Source organism: Bos grunniens, chromosome 18, assembly GCF_055505025.1.
Source record: "Bos grunniens cultivar Pamir isolate PY7600 chromosome 18, Bosgru_T2T1.0, whole genome shotgun sequence".
NCBI lineage: Eukaryota > Metazoa > Chordata > Mammalia > Artiodactyla > Bovidae > Bos > Bos grunniens.
Window position 1 is genome coordinate 59757371 of NC_141182.1, and position 12258 is coordinate 59769628.

At 44.2% G+C, this 12258-nt stretch overlaps 1 protein-coding gene across 6 annotated transcripts in view; it reads right to left on the bottom strand.

Moving 5' to 3' along the window:
- Positions 1-12258, bottom strand: part of LOC147354469 (uncharacterized) — a 50485-nt gene that overhangs the window by 8615 nt on the left and 29612 nt on the right. For all 6 annotated transcript variants that reach the window (XM_086354145.1, XM_086354142.1, XM_086354143.1 and 3 more), the window contains 2 exons: positions 6852-6934; positions 2189-2315 (listed from right to left, as the gene is read on the bottom strand). In XM_086354145.1, coding sequence (XP_086210271.1) covers positions 2189-2315; positions 6852-6866 — 142 coding nt within the window. In that variant the 5' untranslated portion in view covers positions 6867-6934. The remainder of the gene's footprint in view (positions 1-2188; positions 2316-6851; positions 6935-12258) is intronic.

Genomic DNA, 12258 nt, shown 5'->3' on the forward strand with positions numbered 1-12258 from the left:
TCCATCTGGAGAGATGTGGGTCTTCGCTTGATCAGAAGAATCTGAAGGGGTAAAGAAACTTGGTAGAGTTAGGGCAGGATTGGGGGAAACTGGGCACCCCCTCCCCACTCAGAGACAGGGGAAGTTAGAAGGGGACTAGTTGATGGAGAGAGAGACAGAGGGGTGGGAGGGGTGAAAGGCCAGAACAGAACAAAGATAACGGAGACAGAAAAGGCAGTAGGGAACACTGTTAAGAGATGTGGGCCAGCTCAAGAGAGAGCCAATTTATAAAGTGAGGAGCTGATCAGCTAATACATAATTTGATATTGTAATATCCACAATCATCCTCACTAATCACATAATTCTGTTTCCAGTTATAACTTCTCTCCAGACAATTTTAAGCTTGCTTTATGTACCTCATGTACTTCCCTGGTGGCACAGCTGGTAAAGAATCCCCATGCAATGTGGAAGATCTGGGTTCAATCCCTGGGTTGGGACAATCCTCTGAAGAAAGCAAAGGTTACCCACTCCAGTATTCTGGCCTGGAGAATTCCATGGACTCTATAGTCCATGGGGTCGCAAAGAGTCCGACATGACTGAGCGACTTTCACTTTCATTTTATGTACCTCATGATAGGAGAGAGGTGGATCCAGCCTTTCATCCGGCATGGCATTCTTATTCTTTCTCAACCAGCAAGAGTCACAAATATTCAGTAACTTCTAAGGGTACAGCCCTCTTTAATTTAAGGTTCCAATTCTCACACCATCCAGTGAAGACGTCCCATGTATTAGCTAACTAGTAGAAAGGTGAATCATCCCATTAGGAAATAAAAACTTCATCAACCTTAACCGCTTTCTTCTTACAGAGTGGCATTTTGTCTCACAAATACTGCTCACAGGGCCAATTAAAGTTTTGCCAAAAGTTGTCACTTTCATCTCAGGTTCAAAGATTTGTTAACAAAATAAGCCACTCGTTCTGTAGAAATAAATAATATAAATACTTATAGAATTATCAAGCTGACTTTCAATATGCTAACATTAAAAGAAAAGATAAGTAGAAACAGCAGAAGATACATCACCAAATTGGGTTCTGACCAATATCCAGACTCAAACAGTGCTGGGAAGTCCTGGGACACAGCCCATCTGGAGACACAGTGGGGAAAAGGTCCCAGGCAGCATGTTAGGGTCATAGGTGAGACTAAAAGATTGCAGTTTGGGGTTTCCGTTTATATTCCCAGGATGCTAACTGTTATCATCAGCAATCTGTGAGCAAATAGCACTTCTGCTTTTATGTTAATGCTATTTGTTTGTCTTACAAAACCTATAATGTTGCTAAGCCTGGGGATGAGTAGGCCAGGGCACCTCCAAGGGCTCCACAATCTCAAGATTTGTCCCTTATCTTATCCCTGATGCTGTAAGCCTTGCACTCACAGCAGGCAGTCAGGGCACTTACAGTCATGGCACTGTCCAGCCAGGTTAGAAGCAAGCTCAGAGGTCTGCTTTAGAGAGGACCTAGACCTTGTGCGTCCTGCTTTGCCAAGTGTAGAATCCCACCTCTTCTGTCAGCCAAGAAGTGATTTAAATTATAGACGGACAGAAAAATATTCACAATTTACTATCTGCATCCTACTGAATGCATAGGAAACTGTATAATACACAGTATAATATGCAGATACCTGGGCTTCCCAGATATCTTTACAAAGGTAAAGTATCCACCTGCCACACAGGAGATGCGGGTTCGACCCCTGCATGGGGAAGATCCCCCTGGACGAGGGCATGGGAACCCACTCTAGTACTCTGGCCGGGAGAATCCCATGGATAGAGGAGCCTGGAGGGCTATGGTCCACTGGGTTGCAAAGAGTCAGGCACGACTGTAGCAACTGAGCACACAGACATGCATGTATAGATCCTTTGCAAGAACTACTGAACCAAGAACACAGGGGTAGAAAACAGGGAATTCGATATTTTAAAGTTGGAAATCAGCTTTAAAAATACTCAAGCTATAGAGAAACTTGTGTATCACACACTGGGCAGAGCACCTGAAGAAAGGACAAGCTTATAGTCCTGATGCCAATCATGAAGCTTTTTTATCTCTGAATCAACAAGGCTGTAAACTCAGTCAAGCAAAACAGGGGCTGCCAAGAAACACAGAGGGAAAATGCAGAGATACCCCAAACCAGATTCCAACTTCACAGGGAAGTGATCCTCACCCACAGACAGCAGGTTCTTGTAGGTCTCCACCATCACATCCTGGTACAAGGCCCTCTGAGCAGGGTCCAGGCATTCCCACTCCTCTGGAGTGAATTTGATGTCCACATCCTCGACAGTCAACTGTGTCTGAAATGAAAGCACATTTCACTAACAGGCACTGAGGAGGATTCTTATTTTCACACGAAATGAGAAGAGGTCAGAGAGGTAAGGATCAATTCAGGTAATGTAATATTATGACAGATCCATTAAAAGCTATTTGGAACAAACTGTCGGTCTCTAATTTCCTGTTGTTTCATAAGACTATGACATCTTCCAATCAACATGAATTTGTCACTTCTGTGGAGAATACATGAAGAATATACAAATAAATTCAATCAGTGAGTTGTCTACGCAGAAGTGTTACACCCTACAAGCTAAGTGACATTCACTATCTAGATGACTTACAGCAAAGACTGGTGTCTTCAGACAACAAAGTCCACAGCAGTGTTAAAAGAACACACATTGTGGTGATGATGACATCATCACACTGATGACAGGTGTTCAATACTTCTGACACACTAAGCATTACTCTAAAGACTTTACACAGATGAACTTGGAATCAACATAACAGCACATTAGAGAAAGATCTGTGTCCATCTGACTGGGGAGAAAACTCTGTCAACATTCTAAGAAATTGCTCAGATCAAACAGTTAAGAAATGAGGCAACAGCATCTGAGGTCAGGTGGTTGGGACTGACAACTGAACCTAAGGAATCAACGAGTTAAGTAACAGAGCAGGAAAGTGTATCCACAAAGAGTTCTCTGAGAATACCTGAAATAACTTCAAGAAAGTTGATGTGCAATGGAGGTGTAGAACCCCAGATCTTTTGTCAGCCAGGAAATTATGGACACGATAGATAGAAAATTTTCACAAATTAATTTGCTATCTACCTCCCTCTGAATGCACAGGGAACACTATAATACATAGTATAATACATATGTATCTGGTCTTATGCGGAAGTTCAGCAGTAAAGAATCTGCCTGCAATGCAGATGACATAGTGTTGATATCCACGTGGGGAAGATCCCCCTGGAGAAGGGCATGGCAACCCACTCCTGTATTCTTGCCTGGAGAATTCCAGGGACAGAGGAGCGTGAAGGGCTATGGCCCATTGGGTCACAGAGTTGAACACGATCATAGGATAAATGGTCACTGTATAGGGTCACCCCCTCTTCGAACCAACCACACAATGTCAATAATCTTACTATTCCTATCATTCATGTGATGAGGTAGAAAAAAACTTAAGGAAATGGAAAACACTTCAGATACAATTTCAACTGCTACAAAGCATAAAACATGTTTATGAGATGATGTTCTGTAATAAATCCATGGAATTATAGATTCATGCACTCACATGCAAATGTAAACACACAACTGGTTGAAACAAGGAAGACCTGTCTTTATTTTTTCTTTCAATCCAAATACACTGAGTGTCAACGTGGGCCCCAAACTGGGAATACAGCAGTGAACATGATGGAGCTTATGGTCTAGCAGCCAGCCACCCAGTTACATCCATAATTTTAACATTACTATTGCAACATGTGCTCTGAAATAGGCCTGGTGCTAAGATTTATTGGAAAGTCTTGACATACATTGATAAATCAGACAAGGTCTCCGTGAGGAGGAAACACTTAGCATTGGCAAGGTGGGAAATGGAAGAGTTGCAAGCAGAGAGAAGAGCCTGAGTGCCAGCTCTGAGGCACGAAGATATTTAGTGAACAGAAAGCCAGCCAGTCTGACTGGGACACAGGGAACAAAGAGGGGTGATGCCAGGTAGAGGCTGCTTTCTACAAGGTCTTTGGATTTAGGACTTTATTCCAAAAGTAACTGGAAGTCACTGAAGAATCTGCAAGAGGTAAATCAGAGGTTTAGATTTGTTTTTCAGAGCTCACTCTGCTGTGTAAGGAGGTTGCTGCTCCTTAGTCACTTAGTTGTGTCAGATCTTTGTGACCTCATGGTGGCCCACCATGCTCCTCTGTTCATGGGACTTTCAGGCAAGAGTACTAGAGTGGGTGGCCATTTCCTACACCAATGAGATGCCTTTGGACACATTCTGGGATGATACTCCCATTTTCTTTTATTCATGTGTATTTCAGCATCTTTGGCCATTAAAAATGCATCAATTTGTACTTCAGTAATTTGTCTTCATTTTATGTATTTTAAAGTTATTTATTTTGTTTTTTCTGGGTCTTTGTTGCTGTAAGCAGGCTTTCTGTATTTGCAGCTGCAGTGTATGGGCTTCTCATTGCAGTGGCTTCTCTTGTTTTGGAGCACAGGCTCCTGAGTATGTGGGTTTCATTAGTTATGGCTGCCAGGCTCCAGAGTTCATGCTCAGTAGTTGTGGTACATGGACGTAGTTGCTCTGAGGCATCTTCCTGGACCTAGGATGGGACCCATGCACCGTACATTGGCAGGTACATTCTTATCCACTGTACTACCAGGGAACTCCTCAACATTATCTTATAGTACCTCAAAAAAATGGAAATACAAGCAGAAAATAATATACAGAAGATTTATTCTATTCAGTATAAAAATACCTGTATTTACAAATAATATGAGGGCTTCCCTGGTGGCTCAGCGGTAAAGAATTCACTGGCCAATCCAAGAGACACAGGTTTGATCCCTGGTCCGGTAAGATCCCACACGCCAAGGGGCAACTAAGCCCATGAGCCTCAATTTCTGAGCCAGAGCTCTAGAGCCCAGCAGGTGAAACTACTGAAGCCAGTGGGCTCTAGAGCCTGTGCTGTAAGATGAGAGAAGCCACCACAATGAGAAGTCCACACATTGCAACTAGAGAGTGGCCACTGTTCGCCAGAACTAGATAAAAGCCACTGAAGCAATGAAGAGCCAGTACAGCAGAAAAATAAATTTAAATATAGTAATATGATCTTATTCTTAATGTTAGGTTCACTTCAGTCGCTTAGTCGTGTCTAACTCTTTGTGACCCCATGAACCGCAGCATGCCAGGCCTCCCTGTCAATCATCAACTCCCGGAGTCCACCCAAACCCATGTCCATTGAGTGGGTGATGCCATACAACCATCTCATCCCCTGTTGTCCCCTTCTCCTCCTGCCCTCAATCTTTCCCAGCATCAGGGTCTTTTCAAATGAGTCAGCTCTTCGCATCAGGTGGTCAAAGTATTGGAGTTTCAGCTTCAACATCAGTCCTTCCAATGAACACTCAGGACTGATTTCCTTTAGGATGGACTGGTTGGATCTCCTTGCAGTCCAAGGGACTCTCAAGAGTCTTCTCCAACACCACAGTTCAAAACCATCAATTCTTTGGCACTCAGCTTTCTTTATAGTCCAACTCTCACATCCATACATGACCACTGGAAAAACCATAGCCTTGACTAGATGGACCTTTGTTGGCAAAGTAATGTCTCTGCTTTTTAATATGGTGTCTAGGTTGGTCCTAACTTTCCTTCTAAGGAGTAAGTATCTTTTAATTTCATGGCTGCAATCACCATCTGCAGTGATTTTGGAGCCTAGAAAAATAAAGTCAGCCACTGTTTCCCCATCTATTTTTCATGAAGTGATGGGACCGGATGCCATGATCTTAGTTTTCTGAATGTTGAGCTTTAAGCGAACTTTTTCAGTTTCCTTTTTCACTTTAATCAAGAGGCTCTTTAGTTCTTCTTCACTTTCTGCCATAAGGGTGGTGTCATCTGCATATCTGAAGTTATTGATATTTCTCCCGGCAATCTTGATTTCAGCTTGTGCTTCTTCCAGCCCAGCATTTCTCATGATGTACTCTGCATATAAGTCAAACGAGCAGGGTAACAATATACAGCCTTGACGTACTCCTTTTCCTATTTGGAACCAGTCTGTTGTTCCATGTCCAGTTCTAACTGTTGCTTCCCGACTAATATTAGATATGTAGTTATTAACAGAATCCAAAGTTTATCTTTTCATTCCATGACCAAATATTCCATCAAGATTAGGAAAGTTGGGGGAATTCCCTGTCAGTCCAGGGTTTAAGATCTCACACTTCCACCACAGGGTTTCAGGTTCAATGCCTCCTCAGGGAACTAAGACCTTGCGAGATGCATCATGTGGCCAAAAAGGAAGAATAAATAATTAGCAAACTATATTTCATAGTTTAAATTAGATGCTGTAATGAAACACTGCCTAGCACTGACATCTCTTTCTGAACTTTCCATTTCACTCCCAAACACTTAAGATTTTCAAGGAGTCTTCATTTAGTTTTAAACGTACTATAAAAAGTCAGGACTGATTCACTGGTCTCTTTTCCAAATTTTGGCATGTACTATGCACGTCTATGTGCAGCTTCTTTATCCAGGTTGACAGAAAGCAGATAGCACATCCAGATGGGCCCTAAGCAATCCCTGCTGTCCAACAGCACTGAGACCCCATCTCCGACCTGTGGGTGAGAAGCTCTGCCCAGGACGGTGCCCAGGGGAGACTCCTTACAAAGGCCAGGTCACCAGGTCATGGGGAGATGGGATCTAAGTGGAGACGACAGGCCCTAAAGGAAGGCCCCAGGCGACTGTGCATGTACAGGAGTGAAACAGGATACTCCAGAGTCAGACACGATTAGCGAGTCCAAAGACAGGTATTTCAGGAAGGACAGACTGAGAATCCACTGAGAACATGACCTTACCTGAGAAAGAGCCATTCCTGACACGTTTTCTTTCACTTTCCTCTTCTGGGCTTCTTCCTCACGTAACACGAGTCTTTAGAGGTCTATTATGAAAAGTGGAAAACATGCTGTTTAATGCTTGGGGTCAACAGACCCCCTTCCTGAGCTCCAACCACACACACAGGAATGCCCTCACCATGTGGAACAGACAGTCCTCTATGCCCACTGTCTCAGGAGGGACTCATGACACTCAACTCCCATACAGAGTCCAACATGGGACTTTTCCACACTTTCCCTCGGATCACACTCCCCTCCCGGTGAGGCCTCATGTACACAGCAGCAGGGGGCACCTCCGCTGACCCCACGATGCCCTTCAGGTCACACAGCAGGCCCTGGTCCAGCCCTACTCAGAGCAGAGTGCCCTTCCCTCTCCCAGGGCTTGATCTCAGTCTCAGAAGTGGAGACTAAGAGCCCTGGTGCTCAATGCAGGGTCCAGATCGGAATCATCTGCAGCCTGTGCACATTCCTGGGGCGAGGCCCCACACGAGAACCTGAAGAATGTGTCTGTTGGGGGAGGGGTACAAAACATGCCTGGGCAAAATGGCTCATGATCTCATGTGAAGCCTGGTTTGAACACCACTCAAGGGGTCAAGTCCAGCCTACCTCCCACTTTCTTCTTTTCCAGTCTTACTGACATAGAATGGACTAACAAAAAGGGATGTGTATAAATACCATGTACAATGTGACCATGTGACACACATCTACACTGTGAAATATTTATCACAATCCACAAACCAATACATCCATCACCTCCAAATTCCCATGTTCTGTGTGTGGTGACAACACTGATGACATACTCTCCTGACAAATTCCCAGCATGCAGTAACAGAACAGGATTAACTACAGTCAGCGTGCTGCACACACCTCCCCAGGACGCACTCATTTTACAACTCAAAGTTTCTACCTTTTGACCAACATCTCCCCATCTTCTCCACCTCCCAGCCCCAGATAACCACCATCCCACTGTCTGCTACTAGTGGTTTCAGATTTTTACATTCCACATATAAGTGAGCACATACAATCAGTCTTTTTCTATCTGCCTTAATTCACTTAGCATAATATTCTCTACATTCATCCAAGTGGTCCCAAGTGACAAAAATCGCCATTTTTGTTGGGGCATGTCATTATATACGTGTTTGTATTTCTCTGAGTGTATGCTACCAACCAGGCTCCACTCCATGGGGCTGCAAGAGTCAGACACGACTGAATGACTAAGTTACACTTACTTACACTTACAGGTTACCGACCTGGATGCTTGGGCTCTTTAATCAATAGAAATAGTTAAGACATCAGAGGAGAAATTCAGGGAAGGCTTTAATGGGACTCCTGCTACAGTAAGGGGAAGTGAGAACAAGAAGTGGGTGTCCTTGCTCCTCCCAAAAAGGGGGGCAAGCTGGTCCCTTAAGCTGGGTACAGGTAGGTGTGCATTGGTGGTTAAGGTCAGAAGCTGGGGTGATCTGACCCCCAGATCCCCTGGTAGTGCTGTGGGCAGGGGTAACAGGCAGTGACCTCTTTTGCTTCTGGAGACTCAGATAACAGTTGGTTTTGGCCCTTTTCCTCCTTATTGTTCAGAATTGCTGACCCCACAGGAGTGTGGTTATGGTTTCTTCGTTTTGTTACACTTTCGTTGTGGTCTGTTGTCAAAGGGTTCGTCCAGGTGCAAGCAGTGCAGTAAAGGGCCCCAGAACACAGACTGTGTCATACACACAACACGTTTTCATTATCCAGTTTGACTACAACAGACATTCAGGTTATTTCTCTAACAAATGGCTGTTGTAAATCATGCAGTATTGGTTATGAGAGTGCAGGTAACTCCTTCATAACACTGGTTTTGCACAGGACTTCCCCGGTGGTCCAGTGGTTAAGAACCTGCCAAGCTACACAGGGGATGTGGGTTTGAACGCTGGTGGGGGTACTGAGATCCCACATGCGGTGGAGCAACTAAGCCCGAGCACCACAACTAGAGAGTCCGTGCACCGAAACCAGACTCTGCAGGACGCAGGCAAAGCCAAATACATAACCATTTTTAAAAATTTTGATTTTTCTTCCTTTGGAAATAGAATCAGGAGTGAGAATGTGAGATCCTATGTATGTTCTGTTTTTAATCATTGGGGAACCTCCGCACTGAACGTCCAGAACAAGCCTTTGTAGTATAAGCTGCTATAGAGTTGAGGTCTCTGGATTCTAGGAACACTCCTTCCCGACATCAGGCGATTTGAAAGCCCCACCCTGACAGAATCCTTCTGCCTTCAAGGCCGAAAGAAACTTTAAAACCTCCATCTGTTCCAACACACTCCCCAGACACCTAGTAATAATCGACCCATCTTGCTATGCAAACCCCAGAAAGTTCGAAGTCTTAACAACTCCTGCACTTATGATGGAATAATACTCAAGACAGCCAAACACCGACCAGACTCAAGGAATCTTCATTTTAGTCAGTGACCCCAGCCAGTCCCCAAACTGTTATCTCCAAACTCTAATAATAAAAGACAGATGTGTAGGCTAATGCACATATTTCAATATGACTTCAATATCTTCCACAGAAACACTCCAAGCTCTGTTTTTTTTAACCTTACAAATGCATCTGAAACTGTCTTCATAAGCAACTCAAAATAACAGAAAAACCAAAGGTAACCCACGAAGTGATCTCTGCGGTTTTACTGACAGTTATTCTATGGGTTGCATACTTAATTCTCGCCTTCCCTAAAGACCACAAATATCCACTGTGTGGAGGGGGTGCTGTGGGGCACCTCCTGGGTCCCGCCCCCTTCTCTGGGACCACTGTCCCCATCCTCCTGCACCCACACCTCCCTGTGGGCTCAGCTCAGGCCTTGCTTCTAACACACTGCAGGATAACATTCTTCCCAATCCCACAGCCTTCCTTCCTCCACAGGTGTGATCACGAGATTCCCAATTAAACCCAGTCATGCAAACCTCAGTCACAGCATCTGTGTCCCCAGAAAACTGAGCTAAGACACTGGCACGTCCCCCATTCCACGCAGCTCACAATTAGCCATGAGCCCACGTCCAGGGCCTCCAGCCAGAACTGAGACCGGCTGTGTCAATAGGTCCATACACCCCGTGATCTCACAACTATGCTTGTCTCTCCCTCTCTCACACACACACACGATTCATCGGGTTCATTAAAAGGCACACTCCTGCTCCCACAACCCTCCTAGAAACCCTGACAAGCTCCCCCTCACTTTCTCCCATTTTTCTACCTCTTCTCCGTGCACAGCTGAACAAGAGCAGAGACCTCTAGGCGTGGGCATTGCAAAAGAAATGCACCCTAGCTGCAAATCCAAGGACACTGGACACTCAGAATGGAGACCAAGAAGCTGGTCATCTTGCGAAAACCTGTCAGCAACGGGGATGTTAAGTAGTTGAGGGATGGTTGGACTGAGTTCAGTAAAGAAGTCAGAAGGAGAGACAGGCCCCAATCTCACTGGCTCCTGTTCTCCCTGCTCATACTAACTGGAAGATATCCCAGCTCATTAAAGAGGGGAGGGTGGTTTGGGGATAGGGAGGTATTGTCTCCTACATACTCCCTTAAGATACTGACCAGTCTAATCAGAGTAAACTTAGCATATGCCGCTGAGCAGCTGATCTGCTGGAAGGCAAAGCTGCTGTCCAAGATGGCAACTGGTTCCTGGATGGACAAAGCTTAGAAGACCTGGGGGCTGCAGTGAGCAGTGACACAGCAGACTAAAACATGGGGACACCTCAAGACACTAGATCTTTTGGGCTTTTCAGGATTCCTCACATCTTTTTGGTTTTGAGTAATGAAGTGTCCACATAGGGTAAGGATCAATTAGACTTGAAATGTCCAGAACAGATACAAGAACCATCATCACTGACCCTGTATGCTCTGTCTCCCCTGAGGATTGTTCAGCCCAACCCACATTCCCAGTCCTCACCCCTAAAGTGAGATGCTGCAAGCATCCTGGGAGGAGGAGGGGCATCTTTCAATTGAAGGAAAGGAGAAAAGACTCCAAATAATTAAAGGGCATTTCTGATGAGGGTGATTAATATAGAGGCGATAAACCTGGTTAACATGACAAAGAATATCAGAAGGAGATGGGGAGACCTCTCTGGCCTAGAGCTGAAGGAACAAAAAGAGCAAGAGCAACAGTGATATAATGATCAAAGGTAGATGTAGCAACTAAGATCCAAGACAGAGAAGGTTTTGGTGTTTATGAACACGGACTAAAGTGAATGTGACCAGGACAGACTGACCAAGAGAATGGGGGTTGGCTCCCAGGATGAGGCTGGAGACTCTGGCAGCAACCTGAGGATGACAAATGGCTGTGGAGCCACCTGAGGAGTCAGGATGCTGCCCTGAGGTCACAGGGAAGCCAGTGGAGGTGGGAGGCCTCCCTTCACATCGACCTTTATTCACAGAAGACGGCTCATGATTCTCTCTCTCTGAGCCTATGCTCCCACCTCCATCCTATTATTGTCATTTTTCATTTTGGAAGACTGGGACCTATTTTAAGTTCTCATAACAAATGGGCTCTCCCTACAAGAAGAACTGCCACACACACAGTCACACACCCAATCTGGCCAATCATTTCAGGGGTCAGTGTTGCTCAGCTTCTGGTCCTGAGGAAGCATCATTAGATCAGTTCATAGCTCACTAGTTATCAAATTACATAAAAGAGAGGAAAATGAAGTATTAGACTAACTGCTTAAATAAGGTCCTGACTCTTAATATAAAAGATCACTGACATTCATACAAAGTATTCATCACAATGGTCTATAACTATTTATTAGTTACCAAAATATGTTTTCAAGATATAATAAGAAACAGCAAATGGGTATCTAATAAATGTAAAACAAACCTAAAGTGAATCAGCTAATTAAAAACTTTTTTTCACTTAAGAATTCTGGTGCAAAGTAAAAAATTAAGAATACAGAATATTTAGAAAAGAAAGACATGAATTAATTACAGGAATCCACCAAATCTTATTTCACAAGGGAATAATTGTTTACAAGAAGGTAGGTGTTCAGTGTTTATCCCAAGATACAAAAAATGAAATATAAAGAAAAGAGAAAGCAAAAAGTTAAAACCATCACAAAGAATATTTTTAATGTGCCTGGAAAAGGCATCATGTAGTAAGAGAGTCAGTTCTTGCCCCACTTCTCCTCTCCATAACCTCTACTCTGCACCAGGAAAAGGGAAGGGGGTGACTCACCTCTGAGAGAATCAAGTCACTGCCGCAGCCCCCACCTCTATAGCCTCTGCACATGGATGTTATCTTTTAATACAGATAATTACAAAATGCACAAGCCTTACAGACAGAAGTTTTGCAATTCTCATTTTCATCTGTATAATTTAAAAAAGAATGTTTTAAACTTAGTAGGTTTT